We start from the raw sequence: 19117 nt of genomic DNA, 5'->3' as shown, positions 1-19117 counted from the left end.
TTTTTAGGCCAGCAGCCTGCAGCGCCTTCCTATGCTGTGCTGGCCCTCTCTCTCTCCTATCCTTGGTAGGAACTGGTTTTTTTTTATCTGGTTCCTACTCCACCTCTTGGTTAAGCCTCACACCAGAAGTCATGTCTCTGGCCCTCTACAGGCCCTTCCGTGTACTGCAGTACTAGAGTATGTAGTGCTACTTAGAAATCCCTTTATTTTTTTTAAATTCCTTTCTGTAACCATCTTTAGACTTCCAGAACTTTTTTTTATTTTTCCATCAATAGAGCTGTGTGAGGGCTCATCTTTTTTGCGGGGCAACCTGTAGTGTTTCATTGGTACCATTTTGAGGTACATATGACTTTTTAATATCTTCTTATTTATTATTTTCTTGGAGACATGTGGCCAATAAAGAGCAATTCTAGAATTGTGCATTTTTTTTACAAAATTCACTATGCAGGATTAATAATGTGACATTTTAATAAACTCGACCTTTATAGCTATACCAATTGTTTTTTAAATTTTCATTTACGGCACTTATCTTTTTATACAATAACTGGGTAAAGGTTTTTTTTTTACTTTTCAGATTTTTTTATTTTTTGTGATAATTAAAAAAGTCTTTGCTTTACTTGTTTTAGTCCCTATAGATTTGATCTTGCAATTGTTTGTTTGCGTGTACAGTATTATGCAATACCTATATAATACCTAAAAGCTACCCAGGGGCGTAGCTAAAGGCTCATGGGCCCGGATTCAAAAGTTTATCTTGGAGTCCCCCAACTTCTCTTAACCCCTTAACACAGAGGTGTAACTTGAAGCTCCCGGGCCCCAATGCAAAACCTGTAACAGGGCCCCTAACTATAATGCTGTATTCATAGTACAGGGCGCCCTATATGGAGAAGAGAGGCCTTATGGGCCCCCTAAAGCTCCTGGGCCCAGGTGCAACTGCAACCCCTGCATCCCCTATAGTTACGCCAGTGAAGCTACCTATTAAAGAAGTGCTACAGGCACGTCTTAATACGCAAACAATTATGGCAGCCCTAAGGGCCTTCATAAGGCCCCGGGCTGCCATGACACCCCTGCAATTTTATCATGGCAGGGCAATTAAAAAAATTACCTGAAATTTCTTTAGCACTTTTAAGATATATTCAAATCCATTTTTAATGAGGATTGCCATGTCTTGTATCTGAGGTTTTTTTTCCATTAAATATTTCTGCATAAACCGCAAAAACTCATCAGGACTCTGCAAAGATGAGACCAAAGAGACAAGTAAGTACTTGTAACTAATTTAACATTCTACAGTTTTCTATTGAGATTATCCAGACAGCAAATATTGCACATGATTTGTTTCAAATTTTTTTAAATAACAGCCACACAACAAAAATATAACATTTGTAACTGTCATGTGTAATGCAATACTTTCACACATACAGCATCCTATGCTAATACTTGCTTGTTGCCAGATGTCTAATGTTCTTACAAAATAGCCTCTGCTACCATTGTAGACAATTGGCTCTAGGAGTGTTGCAGCTGGCTCCTAAAGTTTATGGTACCTTGTCTATCTGAACCTGGTGGTGGTGTTGTGTATGGCGTGGCGGTGACAGATGGGGGCAGAGGCAGCATATGTATTTTTTTTAATAAAAATAAACTTTACTTTACAAAGGCATTGATTGTTATATTCTTATTATGTACTCATTATGGACGGTGTTTGGGTACGCATGCAGTAAAGAGAAGGGGTCCACTCAATGGACTGAGAACTAGCTTTGTGTGCTAGCAACAAGGCAATGGGGAGGCTGAGTATGAAAGTTGCATCCCCAACTTCAGAGTCCCCTGTCCTATGAGCAAATAACCTCAGTTTATATGGCTCATATTATGTGACTTTAAGGCTAGAGATGAGCAAGCATACTCGCTAAAGACAATTGCTCGATCGAGCATTGTCCTTAGTGAGTATCTCCCCGCTCGGGAGAAAAGGTTCGGCTGTCGGTGCGGGTGACAGGTGAGTTGCGGCAGTCAGCAGGGGAAAGCGGGGGGGGGGGGGGAGGAGAGGGAGATCTCCCCTCCGTTCCTTCCCGCTCTCCCCCGCAGCTCCCTGCCCGCCGCCGGCAGCCGAATCTTTGCTCCCGAGCGGGCAGGTACTCGCTAAAGGCAATGCTCGATCGAGTAATTGCCCTTAGCGAGTATGCTCGCTCATCACTATTTAAGGCCCAATTTATATCTAACTGATACACTCCATAGGAATGCACTGGCATTTTTAATATTGCATAACATGAGATAACTCTATGCCCTATATTGTTCCTCTTAAAGCAACAGTCCTGTCTTTTTAACCTGCCTCATAACGGTTGCGTCTTTTCACTAGAAACACAGACATCATAGACATCTCTCTCACCCAGGCCTACTTTGCTCTGCCACCTTCTCTTGAACATTCACTTTATGCTAGGTGGCCTGCTGCCACATTACACTCTGCATATACATATTAGGGGAACCTTCAGTGAGGCACGGCACTTGAAACTCTCTCATAGCCAAACATCTTCATTGTAGTAACTAGGAGCCTCACACTTCCCAATAACTACAGTCCTCTTGAGGACGTACTCCCCTATTTCAAACTCGTCTGTTATAGTCTCTATAGTGTGCAAACACGAACTTCACTAACTTCATGTTGGAGACCGGTCTCCTAGTCCCGCAGCTTTCTGGACCCATGGCACTTCTGACAGCAGCTGCATGTCGCTGCTCTGCAAGGGGGAATGCATGTAGTGCTATAGCCTACCTGAGCTCCCTTGGTAAAGCCTTTACTCTGACAGCTAGATTTGGAGTTAGGGGGGAATTTTCTCCCCTGAAATAGGGAAAATTGGCTTTTACCTCATGGAGTTTTTAATTTCATCTGGATCAGCAGTACAGGATAATGGACATATTCAATTTCAACCTAACATACTATTTTACTATGTAACCAGTTTGATAATAGTTTGCAATATTATACTTTTGGTCCACTTGTAAATTCATCCATTGGAATCATGTCAAAAGAAGATATTTCTTCAAGCGTCTTTTCAATCATCAAGTCCTTAATTTCGGTAACTTTAGAAACGATATCTTGTAACCTATGGAAAAAAACAAAAGAAAATATGGGTGACATATGATAATTATTTAGCAACACAAGTTTGTAATCTATGAGAAGAAAGAAAACTGTGGATTACAAATGAGAATTTTGTTTAACTAGTGTTATTTTACATTATAAATAGAGATGAGCGAGCATACTCGGCCATGCCCCGTACTCGGGCGAAAAGATTCGGGGGGCCCCGTGGGTGAGTGGGGGGTTACAGCGGGGAGTGGGGGGGGGAGGGAGAGAGAGAGGGCTCCCCCCTGTTCCCCGCTGCTACCCCCTGCTCCACCACGCCTCACCCCGCCCCCCAGCGCCCCCCGAATCTTTTCACCCGAGTACGGAAGTACTCGAAAATCGCGGTGCTCGATCGAGTAATTACTCGAAACGAGTAGGTTTGCTCATCTCTAATTATAAACTAAAACTAATTTTAAAATGTACCTTCTTAAGCAATTCTTTAAATTATTATTGTCATTTCAGAAAAGCTTCTGATATGCCTCCAATGACACTTTGAAGTCTCACAGAACTGCTCTGTTTTTTAAATTACATTGATTGTTATATTCTTGTTATGTACTGATTACGGACAGTGTTTGGGTACGCATGCAGTAAAGAGAAGGGGTTTACTCAATGGACTGAGAGCTGGCTTTGTGGGCTAGCAACAAGGCAATGTGGAGGCTGGTGAGTATGAAATTCGCATCCCCAAATTTAGAGTCCCGTGTCCAATGAGCAAATAACCTCAGTTTATATGGCTCATAGCATATGACTATAAGGTTCAATTTACATCTACCATTGTGGTGCACCTTAAAGGTTCAATATCCCAGGAAGCCAGTAAGACTCTAATCACAGGTATTTACCGTTTCACAGCAGCACTGGTCTGGTGGAGAAATCCCTCTATGTTGACACTATTCCATGATAAAGTAGACAGACCTGGCTGAAACTGATGATTTACTTGCTCCAGATAGACAGAGAATAATACCGCAAAGTTCTCAGGTATCGCTTGTTGAATTTTTCCATATTCCTTGACAATATCTTCTAAATTGCTTCTATACATTTTTAATTTTTCTGCCTTTAATAGATAATCAATAACAATATTACTTTGATGACAATATTGATTTCATATGCCATAAATCACCATCACCAATTATGCCATGAAATGATCAGTGATGGTTCAACCGCTAAGACCCTCACATGCTCAACAACATGGGTTGTCCTGTTCACTGTTCCCTGTGTAGAGTTGACTGATCATGCATTGTTTCATAAACAATATGCAGTAAACGTTACCCACGTTAAAAGCAATTTAACGTTTAACTTCTTTAAATTGCAAAACAATTGATCTTTTTAGTGCATCACCTAAGGTGCGATACACCTTCAACACTTGTCAGTTGAATGCTCATTTTGCCAACAACCATTTCTCCCTCTTCTGTATAGTCAATGAGCAAAAGGAAGTAAGCTGCTGACATATGCCTCTCCTTTGAAAGAAAGAGGATCGGATGTTGAAGTTCAACATGCATGATCTTTCTTTCTCTGCATCATCTGTGAGGAGAGAGTTAAAGATAGTTGGCCAGTCCTATCGAAGTTGGCAGGTTTGACTGACTATTGTCTTATGTGTACTTTAAACAAAGTCCCATAATACCATGATTGCGATTCAACATGCTCGATTCTTCTTTCCCACAATATCATCGGTGAGAGGAGAGTTGAGAGGCCTCCATACACATAAAATAGTTGGCTGGTCCCACTGAAATTGGCAGATTCAAGTGACTATTCTCTTATGTGTATGGGACCACTTACACAAAGTACCATAAAACCATGATTGTAATACATACTAGAAAAAGCTAAGTTATACAGTAGACATGTTTCTGCATAACTTTGTAGGAGCATGATGTTGACTAAGATGGCTATATTCAAGCCTAATTTCCAGTCAAACGGTCAGTTCAACTACTAAAATGTGCAGTAGCTAATTCCTCTCATCTATATGACATGCTGGTAATAACATGCTGAATTGCAGTAATTGTGTACCTGATGTAATACCAGCAGAGCTGTTTCTGGAACACGAATTCCGAGTCTTGACATCCACTTTGTTTCTTCAATCAGTTGAAGCATTCTAGTATAAATAAATATGCTATTTAGTTTGAATGACTTATAGAAACAGTACATAGACTACTAATTAACTAATTCCATATAAATAAGTGAAGAAAGTCACTGTCAATGGAAACAATCTACTCATGCAGTGCATAGTAATACAATTATTATACAGCAAATTTAATGCAGTAGATAGATTGTGATACTTACCTCATATCTGTGTTCACCATAAGCTGCTGTGTAACAGGTTCTCGGACAAGTAAGGTCAAATTAAGTCCATTCAGACCTTTCTCTATCTGTGACTTCCACTTCTGATACCACATGTCTTCATAAGACACCAAGGCAGAAGCTATTCTGTTGTATAGCTTGACAGTATCTGAATAGGTTGGGCTTGTAGATACAATTCTTACATCTTTAAAGGCCTTAAAAAACGAACAGAGTAAAGTAATCCCACAAACACAACACTGACAACTATCTATTATTCATATTAAAGACACACTGTATTAATGAAGTTTAAAATTGCATACATGTATATGAATTGCATTAGAATCTTTCATGTGTTTTGTTTTATAAGGAACCATTTAAGAAAATATGGCAAGAAAATTGAAAACAGATACCGTATTCTCTTACCTTCATGATGTTCTCAATCCTTGACATTAACTTCCTTGACCAGACAATAGCTCCCACTACAGGTGGCATGTTTTTTGGTAAAGCTGGCTCACCCTGAAAAAAACAAGACTGCACTAAATATAACACAGGAATATGTTTATCACATCAGTCACAATGCAACAAAACAATTAATTCCAGGACAATGTACTGATGAAAACGGGAGATATAACACTTTAAAAATATCTCCTCCATGCTTGGTCATAACACCCAAATCTAATTCCCATTCATGTGGTCCCCTGCAGGTTTGTCATATTTGGGCATCAAAATCCCCACGATCTTTGCCAACTTTTTCAAGATAATTTCCTCATCCTACTGTCCAGAATCATCACAAATCTTGAAACCTGGTCCTCTAGGCACCCTCTGTTCAGAAGAACAATTCTTGTGCACTCCAAAGATGATGGTGGGGTTGGCCTGCCAAACTTATACTACTCAGCTGCAGCACATGCCTGTGTCCTTGACCTATTCCATAACCATCAAGCTAAGCTGTGGATCTGCCTTGCTCAGGATGTATGCCATTATGCGCTTTCCTCACTTCCTTGGACCCGATTCTCTTCCCAAAGCATTGTTCTTGAAGTCATATTCAGTATTAAAAAAAACGCTTCAAACCATACGCTCCCAACAGACTGGCTTTTCTCTCATTGACTCTAAAGGCTCTATGATCCCAATCATAATCCCAGTTTCCCTTCAAAATATGGAAAGTTCTCCTTTTCCCTAAACACCGCCCTCTGCAATTTTCACAGGTTGTGTCTGGCTCCTTCCTACTCTCATTTGCTGGGATCTTTCCAGATTGCCATCCTACTGCTCATCTGATCTTTTAATACCAGCAACTGAAACAAGTGCCAGGCCAACCTCCACCGCCCCATTAGTTTTTTTGCTATTTCTTATTGTGAGCATAGAAGGGGTTAAGTAAGCATTCACTGCGACAAGATCTCAAGAGACCTTTTTTTAAAATCTTGTCAAAGTGGTATTGGGTACCCGTGGCTCTGCACAAGTTGCTTCCATTGGTACCAGACAATTGTTGGCAGTGTGGAAACCTGAGCTGCACCATGTCTAATATTTAGTGGGGCTGTCAAGTCTTGCGGCGATTAAGGTAAACAGTATTTAAAATTATATATGATGTCACTAACACACTTATCGCAAATTAATTGCAGTCAGTTCTAGTCTATATGCCCCCATGCTCTCATCTGCATAAAGACGCTCTCCACACTCCACTTATTACAGACTACAAGGTCAGTGATCCCTGTAGGAGGAAGTCCAGGGATTCCCCGACTTTGGAGGAATAGTTTAGGGAAATAGCTGCAACACCGGAAATGGAGGAACTAATTGTTCATACTCCAGAGGCCATGACCTGCTGCTCGAATACTGGGTACCTTTGGGACACTGTTTAGTTATTGCCTGCCTATCATTACCTTACATGCTAAATTATCTTCTCCATATATTGTGGCTGTCCCCTTGCTGCTCTTGGAGTGTATTCCCTCTAAACTGAACTCTGTATCTGGAGTTATGGAATAACAGCTGTCCTTGATTTGGTATTACTTACAATTTTTAGCTAGGGTCCAGTGCCTCCGAGGTGTACTCTACTCTAGTATTCCTTCACCCCCTTCTTTCCTTAATTCTTTGTTTCCCTTCTCTCATTCTTTTTCTCTTTGTTTTCCCCTCTTTTGTTAGTCATTATTTGAATTTTCCTTATCACCTATGAGCCTGTTTTTCTAGCAGACTTGGTTATTTGTAATAGTTGGACTGTGAAGGGTTTGGGGAGAGGCAGAGGAATAATGAGGGAAGAGGTGGGTCAACCCGCAACAAAATTAAGAATGGAATGGCGGAGTACAATAATGTTGAATGTAAGACCACAGAATACAATGTTGCAATAGGGAAGGTGGGAAATGTTTTTGCAGACACAAGATTAAGGACTGATTGTATCTGAGTGATGTTTCTGAATTGGAGACAGCAGGAGGTGGTGAGGGCTGGTATATACCATTTGAGAGACAGAGCAGAATCAAAGGTTACCCCAAAACATATAATAGTTTCATAGAACAGCTACAATATACTTGTTCAATGCAACAAAAACATAGTAGTCCCATATAGTGCTCAAAACAGGTGTATATACTTTCAATATTACCTGCCAGAAAGGAAGGTTAGAATAGATTCAGATATATGGCATTTCTGTTGCAAGGGCTATACCATGTTTTACCCTAACCGCCCTCAAAAAAGGTACATATATAATTTGCCTACGCTTAGACAAAAGGGCTGTTTATACAGCCCAATAATCGGGCAGGAAAGTTTACTTGAATGTTCTTCTGGCGATCATCATGCTATGTAAAAGTGCAAATGGATGAGCTCATCTACCGAAGCAAATTCCTACACATAAAAGGAACTTTACTTTAGGGCATTTGACTACAATGACAAGTACTAGTAACAATACTTGGCAATAAAGAGCTACATTTACATTAAAATAAATGTTTTACATACTTTAAAGGTCTCATATTCTTTTTGAATGTTCTTCAGTTCAAGGTAGAACCAGTCATACACCTCCACATAGCACTCACTGATAATGTGCTGTATCCCTGGCCTATGGCTGACAATAGCAAACCTAATAAAACAAAGAAAGATTATTCAGAATATTTACATATATTTGTCAGTTCAACACTTCAAATTCTGTAGAATAAAATGCACTCAGACAACTACCAAAGCAGACACTTTTGAGAAGGGCTAAAGAGGTATAGTGTGCTTAAATGTTTAAAGTGTACCTGAGAATTCAACAAGTTTTCTAAAATAGACCAGGTTCTCCTTACCCCCTCATTTGCTGCTGTTTTCACCCTGTTTCATGTCTGTAAGTTCTGATTTTCAGGTGGTCTTCCCCATTTTTCTGTTCTGCTGTTTACAATCCACTGTCAGGAAGGGGTCGTGTAGCAAGCCTAGCATTCTGCCAGCAGTTCACTGTTCTGTCTTCCTTGCCCTTACTTTCCATGCTGCAGTACACTGGAGGGGTGGCTAATTTTTCCGGTGAGGATTGCTTATTTTATTATTTTAGGCAGCCCCTTCTTATTGACTGTCCAGTTTAGTAATGTCTCAGATTACCTCTTAAATTTTTTCTACCTTACTGTGTTTAACCAGTTCATAGCTCTTTATATCTAATATGCAAGCACTGTTTTCTTTAACCTTTCAATTTCAAATTCTGAAGTAGAGCTTTTTAATTACAAATTCCTTTGCTTACATTGTATAATGCCTTTCCTGCACAACACGAAAGAGAATTGCTTACTCTTCACATGATTTATTGCTATGCGTGATAAAAATGACACTGACATTACTCATGACATTCTATTATCTCTGAAAAAGACAAATTCCACAGCAGCTGTGAGCTGAAAAAGGGGCAAAAGAGATTTAAACATTCAGCAGAGGTGTGCCTGCACTTTACATAGCTCCCAAAAGTTTTCTTACTCACTTTACTCCTCGCCATTTTTACTTGATCAGCTGATGTTTTTTTGCCCCTGACTTCCAAGAGCTATAACTTTTTTTTTATTCTTCCATCGACATATGTGGGCTTGTTTTTTGCAGGACAAGTTGTATTTTTTTAATAGCACCATTTAACGTACCATCTAATATACTGAAAGTAGGCTGAAGTTATACTGTTTCAGTTGGCTGAAATGGAAAAAATTCAATTGTGCCATTGTATTTGGGTTTCATTTTTATGGTGTTTCTGTTGCAATGGAAATTACTTGCTAATGGCCCTTTTGCACGAGACAACTATAGTTCAGAATCCTGTGATAATGGTCCATGTAAAATGCATGCAATGACTAAATGAGAATTGTTCAGTTACTGTATGCAGACAACTGAACGAAGAGCCGTTTAGTGTAAACAGCAGTTGTTCACTTCTGAAAGACTGTCTGTTTACTGTGAATGGAGGTGGGCAGGGAGAGAACACTCCCCGGCTGGCTACACCTCCATGCTGGCAGCGCTGTGAGCAATGCCAGCAATACTCACTCCTGTCTAATAGCACAAGAGCGAGCATCACTGGGAAAAGCTGCCAGGCATCGCTTGCCCGACAGCTCATCCCAAGTAAATGGACCTTAACTCTATTCTGTTGGTCAGCATAATTACACTGGTAGCACTAATATGGTTTCTATGGTTTTACTACTGTTTAAACATTTTAAAACATTTTTTAAATTATATTGGGTTGTGTTACCATCTTCTAGCCCCATAACCTTTGTATATTTTTGATAATGGGGCTCTAGGATCAGTTTTTATTCGATTTTTTTCGAGAGTTGCTGTGAACAAAAAAAAAACAACACAATTCTGCCATTTTGTAATTTTTTCTTTATTACTAGAGATGAGCGAACGTACTCGGATAAGCACTACTCGTCCGAGTAATGTGCCTTATCCGAGTATCGCTGTACTCGTCTTGAAAGATTCGGGGAGCGCCGCTGCTGACAGGTGAGTTGCGGCGGGGAGCAGCGGAGAGTGGGCGGGAGAGAAGGAGAGAAAGATCTCCCCTCCGTTCCTCCCGGCTCTCCCCTACAGCTCTCCGCTCCGCGGCGCTCCCCGAATCTTTCAAGACGAGTACAGCGATACTCGGATAAAGCACATTACTCGGACGAGTAGTGCTTATCCGAGTACGTTCGCTCATCTCTATTTATTACACTGCGTTTCTGGAATAAATAACGCACACTGCCTATATGCCTTCATAAAAATAAGAATATATATTATTTATGTATCATTCTATGTAACCTATTTCCTAGTAAATGTGATAATATGCCGTTACCTTTGAATAATAGAAAGGGCATCCTTGCAGGAGATTCGTCTCTGGAACAAAGCTTGTTTGTATACAGAAATGTACTTTTCTGTTTGCTGGTTCATGATTAAAAATTCTGAGTAACCTTCTTCAAAGGGGTCATGATCCCTACGGAAGTAAAAAAAAAAATGGTACATAAAAACCCACCAAAACAGAAATACCTGCATTTAGACTGCAAATTATGTAACAAAAAAGTAGGTTTCCTTTTGGCCATGAGATATGCACAAAAAGTTAGATAATAGAGAGGAGCGACCATACTCGTCCGAGCTTGATGCTCGTTCGAGTATTAGGGTGCTCGAGATGCTCGTTACTCGAGACGAGCGCCACGCGGTACTCGTCTCGATTAAACGAGCACTGACCATTGAATTCAATGGAGCCGGCAATACAGCCGCCTCCATAGAAAGCAATGGGCTGCCGGCGATCGCGGGATGAATTGTCGGGAAGGGCTTAAATATATAAGCCCTTCCCTGCAATTCATCCAGAAATGTGTAAAAATAAAAAAAATATATACTCACCTTGTTCCGGCAGAACGATGTTAGCCCATTGAATTCAATGGAGCCGGCAATACAGCTGGCTCCATTGAAAGCAATGGGCTGCCGGCGATCGCAGGATGAATTGTCGGGAAGGGCTTAAATATATAAGCCCTTCCCTGCAATTCATCCAGAAATGTGTAAAAATAAAAAAAAAATATATACTCACCTTGTCCCGGCAGACGGAGTTCAGCTCGGCCGGCCTGCAGTGGGTGTGAAGGGGGTGTGAGTCAGACCTGCCCCTGATTGGCTCAGGGGCAGCTCTCAGCTGAATGTCATTCAGCTGAGAGCTGCCCCTGAGCCACTCAGAGGCAGCACTCACTCACCCATTCATGAATTCATGAATGGGTGTGAGTGAGACCTGCCTCTGATTGGCTCAGCGCTGAGCCAATCAGGGGCAGGTCTGACTGACACCCCCTTCACACCCACTGCAGGCAGCCGAGCTGAACTCCGTCTGCCGGGACAAGGTGAGTATATATATATTTTTTATTTTTACACATTTCTGGGTGTATTGCAGGGAAGGGCTTATATATTTAAGCCCTTCCCGACAATTCATCCTGCGATCGCCGGCAGCCCATTGCTTTCAATGGAGCCGGCTGTATTGCCGGCTCCATTGAATTCAATGGGCTAACATCGGTTTGCCGGGACAAGGTGAGTATATATTTTTTTTATTTTTACACATTTCTGGATGAATTGCAGGGAAGGGCTTATATATTTAAAGGGGTTGTCTCGCGAAAGCAAGTGGGGTTAAGTACTTCTGTATGGCCATATTAATGCACTTTGTAATATATATCGTGCATTAAATATGAGCCATACAGAAGTTATTCACTTACCTGCTCCGTTGCTGGCGTCCCCGTCTCCATGGCTCCATCTAATTTCGGTGTCTTCTTGCTTTTTTAGACGCGCTTGCGCAGATGGGTCTTCTCCCTTCGGCTCGGGAGCAGCGGCGTTTTGGCTCTGCCCCCTTGTACGCGTCATCACATAGCTCCGCCCCCGTCACGTGCCGATTCCAGCCAATCAGGAGGCTGGAATCAGCACATGTGAAGGGGGGCGGAGCTACGCGATGACGCGTACAAGGGGGCAGAGCCAAAACGCCGCTGCTGCCGAGCCGAAGGGAGAAGACCCATCTGCGCAAGCGCGTCTAAAAAAGCAAGAAGACACCGAAATTAGACGGAGCCATGGAGACGGGGACGCCAGCAACGGAGCAGGTAAGTGAATAACTTCTGTATGGCTCATATTTAATGCACGATGTATATTACAAAGTGCATTAATATGGCCATACAGAAGTACTTAACCCCACTTGCTTTCACGAGACAACCCCTTTAAGCCCTTCCCGACAATTCATTCCGCGATCGCCGGCAGCCCATTGCTTTCTATGGAGCCGGCTGTATTGCCGGCTCCATTGAATTCAATGGGCTAACATCGTTCTTCTCTCCCACAGCTGTTACAGCTGTGGCAGAGGAGAACGATCTTTACGCTGACAGTGCGGGGGGGGGGGTCTCACTCTTGCCACTATTGTGGCTTAATAGTGGGACCTGGGAACTTGAGATGCAGCCCAACATGTAGCCCCTCGCCTGCCCTATCCGTTTCTGTGTCGTTCCCATCACTTTCTTGAATTTCCCAGGTTTTTACAAATGAAAACCTTAGCGAGCATCGGCGATATACAAAAATGCTCGAGTCGCCCATTGACTTCAATGGGGTTCGTTACTCGAAACGAACTCTCGAGCATCACTGAAAGTTCGACTCGAGTAACGAGCACTCGAGCATTTTGGTGCTCGCTCATCTCTATTAGATATGCATTTTGGCATATTATACACTTGGGGAATTTTTCTGTGAAGCAATGACTTATTTTGATATACAGCTACATACTTTACATGTGGATATTTAAGCAGATAGCATTCATGTGAATCAAAAGGGAGCACTCCTCATTTTCCAATAATTGGTTTGTCAAAGAACAAACTATATCTCCATAGCATATAACTTTATAAATGCAATGATTCACTGTAAATACAATATCCAATTAGGCCTTATTCACACGGGCTAGAAAATCGTGGGATTTTGTAGTGCCACAAAAACACATGTATGTGAAGTCCATTGTTTGCAATAGGTTCTTTCACATGAGAGATGTTTTGTAGCCTGAAAGAACCCATCGGAAACCATGGGCCTCATATACATGAGTTTTTGTAGCGCTACAAATTTGTGCAAATTTGTAACCTATGTGAATAAGGCCTTAAAATGCCAATTATGCAAGGTCAAACACTAGTTTCTATGTGTTTAATATATTCACTATGCTCTGCACAAAATATGTATGTCATAGTTACTGATTAGCAAATAGTGGAATAATCTGTTCGTAGCGGTATTGGGCCGATTTCAGTCAATGAGAGTAAAAATTGGGTTCACTAATTTATCCTACAGAAGTCCCCAATGCAGCCAAAGACCCCAAAATTGCATGGGAATGCAGCCACATCTTGGGAACACTGTGCTTGGTCAAAATAGCGTACAATGGTGTAGGGGTCGATCGTAGCACACGGGTGTCAGGCCGAGATATGGTCCTTAGATCAAATATTGAGCTAAGGAATACATCTGGCATGTTGCTTGTCATAAAAGCAATGTCATACATTTTACAAAGAGAAATTCTACCAAAATTTTGCTATACGAGATAGCAGGTGTGTTGCTTATTTTAAAAGCAATGTCATAAAGTTTGCAAAGGACAAATTCTACCAGGTGAACAGAACAGCCAACAGGTGTTAAGTGACTGACATTTATGCAGCCCAAGGAAAATAGATACGTCCACAGCACAATCTTCAATGCTGATTCAGCGGGGTAATACAATGCACAGTCACAGAGAGAACCGGATTCAAGGTCCAAATCTTACACATTCAAAAAGAAGGTGAGAAGTTGTGACAGCATCAGATGCCCCATTGACATCCATGACGCTGAATAATTAAACAGCTTCTCAGACTGATCCATGTGGATTGATTCAAAGGGTGTGGGGGATCCAGTGTGCTATTAAGGATATGCATATGTGGAGGATTTGCCATCTGATGAAGTAGAAGGTGTGAGGGTTATGAACATATTAATTTATATATGTATGTATCTTTGATATACGTTTCCGGAGGCTGTAGGCCTAAATTGTACACTCTATTCTGTGTCCTATGAAAAGCTCTGCTAAATGCTTGTACATTTAGGTTAGTACTTAATTACATTAAGTAGAGGTGTAATCTTAAATGTCCATCATGTCTCCAAGAGCTTGTTTATCTCGTTACACTGATCAAAAGGTTGTGTGGAATGCTTTGTTTTTAACTGCTGTCTAGGTAGGGCATGTGATTAAAATGTAGATTGTGATGATAATGAGGGTACCAGACACGATGTCTACATACAAACAAATAAAGCATTGTTTATAGAGAAGACACAATTATTTACCAGTAAAACAGGTCGACCTCTGTAACACTAGCCTACTGATACGCCTACTATTTTCTGTATAAGAGATTACAATGTACACAATAAACTCAGATTGCTCTAAGACACGACCGTGATGCCTGTGTCTATTGCTTTCTCACGGTGGCCGCCATAACCACCTCTGATTTGGAGCCCCACAGCATGTTAACGTAACATGGATTTATCCCTAACAGTAATTGGCGCCCGGACGCGGGGCTTGATGGAACAAGAGGACCACCTACACCTCGAACCCCCCCGGACCCAGATGGGATAAGGAGCCACTCGGAACCACGGATTGACAAAAACTGCGCAGTAAGGTAAGGCTTTATCTTGCCACAATCTATCCGTGCTTCCTGGCTGCTCCTTTCCTGTCCGAGGGGTAAGAAGTGCATGCCTCTTATAAATCTTCAAGCTTTTAAGAATCCATATGGTGGGCTGAATATGCTGTGCGGGTGTTTAACTGTTATTGTCTTTATTTGTTACTTTGCATGGTCAGTGTACAGAATATGAAACCCTATTGCCAATCTCTGGAAGGCATGGTATAAGTTATACCAGGGAAGCCTAAAGTATTCAGGGATAAAACCCCTGATGGGATCCTCTTATAAACATAAGAGAAGTAGTAGAGACGAGGTAAAATATGCAGGGTGAGGAAGTACAGAATATTAAACCCTCTTGCCGATCTCTGGAAGGCATGGTATAAATTGTACCAGGGAAGCCTAAAATTTTCAGGGGATAAAATCCCTGATGGGAGCCTCTTATAGGTATAAGAGAAGAAGTTGAGACGGGGGGAAATAAGCAGGGTTGGGAAGTACCGACACTTTTAGACAAGTGAGGAAGTACTGACACTTAAAAAGTAGTAACTGACATGCAAATGTTTTTGTCTTTATGTGTGTGTATAAATGGAAGGACCTGTATGAGAGTTAGACTGTGTTATATGGTGTATACTGTCCGGTAACCAGAAACGAAATGAAGCAAAAATGACCAAATGCTGAGCCAGACCACAGGGGGTGGAGCTAGGTGATGTAAGGAGATGGGAGGGAAGAACAATAGGAACAGGTCTTGCTCCACCCTCCACACAGTCCAGCCTAGGTGAGAAGTGTGTCTCCATTTTAAGTGGATGTTGGTGTATATATATGTATATTGTGGTAATGTATAGAGTGAAGGTCACTCTTAGACTCCATGTTAAGTCTCTCACTTGAACAAATGGAGTGACCAAAGGAGGGGCATCTAATTTTATTCCTGAGACTAGTTGTGTGAGATTATAGCCCAGGATTACCACAGTGCATATATGTATATACAGATTCGTGGAATATGTGGAATTCAAAAATATTGAGTTGTGTTAATTTGAATATTATTGAATTAAGATATTAATATGAGATAATTGTGTACTTGAAACACCTGATAAGTACTTTAGTCAAATTAATAACAAAAGTTCTATTTAAAGTGTAATTCATTTTCAATTAACAACAGTATTTTATTTGAAGAAGTGTACAAAGAAAATAATAATAAAAATAATAAGCCTCTTGGTGTACATAAGCCGCCAGCCATTGGCCATACTGCTAGTAAAGAGGATAAGGTGTAAAAGACTGCACAGAAAATAGTGAAACAAACAATTGTTTTATGTGTGTGAAAGAATAAAAACAATAAGCCTCTTGGTGTACATAAACCGCCAGCCATGGACAATACTGCTGGTAAAGAGGATAAGGTGTGAAAGATAGCTAAAGAAATTGGCAAATGAATATTGGTCCCCATCCCACTTATTAGGGTCCCAATCAACTACAGTATGAACCTTTTATAGTGTCTAACTCTCTTTAAAACGTAATTTGAACTAAGTCTTGCTCCTTGCAGCAATATATATTAATGGCGCTGTGAACCGGATTACGCAGAGAGTAATACACTAGATTGTTTTAAAGGAAAATTTTGATAAACTGATAGTTGAAGAATTTCTTGTGATAATCTGGCATAGTGTGAAAATGTCGCCTTTTAAGAAAATCCGCAATAGTACGAAAATGTCGGTAGCTAAGAACAAAAAAGTGTCCGATGAATTGTTAATTATGCCAGGGTGGAATAAAGCCCCCTATAATATATTGGCCGCTGAGTGGTCGCAGTGTGGTGAATATCAGTATGTGGGTAGAAATGGGCATAAGTTGTATTGTGTTTGTCATTGGGTAGCCTATTCTGAGCGAATTGTGTAAAAACCGCGGTACTAAGAGTTTTTCTTATCTATACATAATTCGCTCATTATTGGAAGTCTGGTGTACAGTAAATACAATCCCAATTTCTACTTCACATATTATCAGTCCGTATAGGAATGAATAAAACCCCCTTAGTGAGTGTGAATTTGCAGTTTAGAAGATGTTTACAGGCAGTGGAACCTGTTATACAGCTTTGCTATCTGTCTGGAGAAGTTTCTCTGTAGACTAGAGGGCCTACTTGTCTTTGCAAAGAAATGTGAATTGAGAATTGGTTATATTTGGCTGCACAGGAAAAAGGCCCGTATGTTGTATTATATGAAGTATATATATATACTGTTCAATAGCAAAGCACAGGTATATAATGTTCTCCCATTGTCGGGTCAGTTCCCTCTTTCACCTCCACCCCCTTCATCTCAATTCCAACCGTCTCCTCCCCCACCCTATGCCAAGTCATCCACTCCAAGGTCAAACATTGGACTGGAGGGATGGACCTGCTGGCATTGTGGACAACAGAACCCGGATTGGAGAGAGAGCTGCCCTTCTTGCGGAGCTCCTCGGTGCAAACCGGTTATGCCTATGCTCACTAGATCCTAGGCTAGTGAGTGAAAGCATGAGAAGGAGGACAAGGAGGAGATGCAGGAGTATATGTAAAACAGGGAAGGCAGCGGGAACTATAATCTAAAATTATGTGAAAGACTATTGTGGCACAGATTGGGATAAAATTAAACATAGAGAATTGAGAAGTGGTAAAATATTTTTAATTTGTCTGAAACATTGGGGAAAAAGAAAAAAAAATGGAGAGAATCCTCCTTGTCTCTTTCTAATATCACACAAAGAGAAGGAAGAAAGTGTAAAACAATTCTATGCCCGCCTTCAACAACATTAGTCAGATCTGGGGTATAGGGGCATAGAAGAGATGGGTAAACATGTACTTAGTATGGCCTTTGTAGAAGGTCTATTGAAATCCCTAAGGTCATAGATAATAAGCCAGAGTGGAGACAGTCTGAATCTCCGGCCCTTTTTTTCAGACAAAAGGGCATTTATGTAAAGCTAAAAAAAAAAAAATAATAAAAATGCTTGGACAAGTTCTGGCACCAAGGGTGCGCAGAATTCTCCAAACATGTACAACCAGGCATTCCAGTCTGTCCTGCAGGCTTGGACTCCGCCTGAGGGGACTGTGCTGTTGCAATATGTTAATGACCTTCCGCTTTGTGCTGAGAATCTGAAACATGTCAATCTGCATCCATTTCTCTTCTAAAAAAAATTTTTTTTTAGCAGAAAATGGCTGCAAGGCTTACAAAGGAAAAATTACAGCTTTGTAAACAAAAGGTTGTTGTCTAGCTCAAGAAGGCAGACATCTCACAGAACGACGCAGGGCTGCAGTTCAAGCCATTTCTGTATCTTCTTCTGCTGCCAAAGCTTCGCACCTTTTTGGGACTTGTCTCATACTGCCGTCCCTGGCCTTTCATGCGACAGCAGTATTGACGCAAAAACATGGAGGACGTCCACGGTCACTTGGGTATTACTCCATGAGATTGGATCCGGTAGCCCGAGGAGCCCCCTCCCGTGTCTGTGCGGTGGCAGCAGTACAAGTAATGGTTGACAAGTCTTCTGAGTTGGTCCTGAACTACCCCCCCTAGTGGTTCTCACCCCTCATGACATCCAGAGTATACTCACTCAAGTGCAACCTAAACATCTGTCTCTAGCTCGTCAAATAAGGTTGCAATGTGCTTTGCTCATGCCCCCCCTTTAATATTTCTTTTCAATGGTGAACCGGGCTACTCTTCTTCCAATCGAGTATCCTGTTTCAAATGGGGGAGGGGGTGACATAGGTGATCAAATGGGGGAGGGGGATGCATAGGTGATCTATGTATTACAGATCAGCTATTTTTAAAAATCTTTGCAAATAAGAACGTGATCTATTTGGAATAGAATATCAGCATGATTGTCTAGCATTGATGCAACAAGAAAGTTTAAGTTTTAAAGAGTTATTGAAACCCCTTGTTAATACATATTTTGAGTTGTTTTTTTTTATAGATGGTACCAGAGTGATTGACAACTCCACACCAGATATGCAGTGTTCACACAACAAGATCTCTAAAAGCAGAATGCCTCCGCATGTCTCAGCACAAGAAGCGGAACTAAAGGCCCTCACTGAGGCGTGTAGAGTGACAGAAGGTAACCATTTACACTGACTCCTGGTATGTATTCGGCATAGATCATGGTTACGGCCCAATATGGAAGGCCAGACATTTTTAAACTTCTGTAGGACAACCCATTGAGAATGGTGTAGCAGTACAGAACCTTATGAAAGCCCTACTCCTACCAGATAAAGTAGCAA

General features: G+C 41.2%; 1 protein-coding gene across 1 annotated transcript in view; it reads right to left on the bottom strand.

Moving 5' to 3' along the window:
- Positions 1 to 19117, bottom strand: part of LOC136572709 (uncharacterized) — a 346665-nt gene that overhangs the window by 245841 nt on the left and 81707 nt on the right. Inside the window, exons 14-21 of the mRNA XM_066573580.1 lie at positions 10584 to 10721; positions 8294 to 8414; positions 5786 to 5878; positions 5366 to 5577; positions 5093 to 5177; positions 3931 to 4142; positions 2960 to 3077; positions 1103 to 1228 (exon numbers count right to left, since the gene is read on the bottom strand). Of these exons, the coding sequence (XP_066429677.1) occupies positions 1103 to 1228; positions 2960 to 3077; positions 3931 to 4142; positions 5093 to 5177; positions 5366 to 5577; positions 5786 to 5878; positions 8294 to 8414; positions 10584 to 10721 (1105 nt within the window). The remainder of the gene's footprint in view (positions 1 to 1102; positions 1229 to 2959; positions 3078 to 3930; positions 4143 to 5092; positions 5178 to 5365; positions 5578 to 5785; positions 5879 to 8293; positions 8415 to 10583; positions 10722 to 19117) is intronic.

The sequence above is a fragment of the Eleutherodactylus coqui genome, chromosome 1 (assembly GCF_035609145.1).
Source record: "Eleutherodactylus coqui strain aEleCoq1 chromosome 1, aEleCoq1.hap1, whole genome shotgun sequence".
Lineage (NCBI taxonomy): Eukaryota > Metazoa > Chordata > Amphibia > Anura > Eleutherodactylidae > Eleutherodactylus > Eleutherodactylus coqui.
Note: the sequence above shows the minus strand (reverse complement) of the source record. Positions and strands in the feature narration are given on the sequence as shown.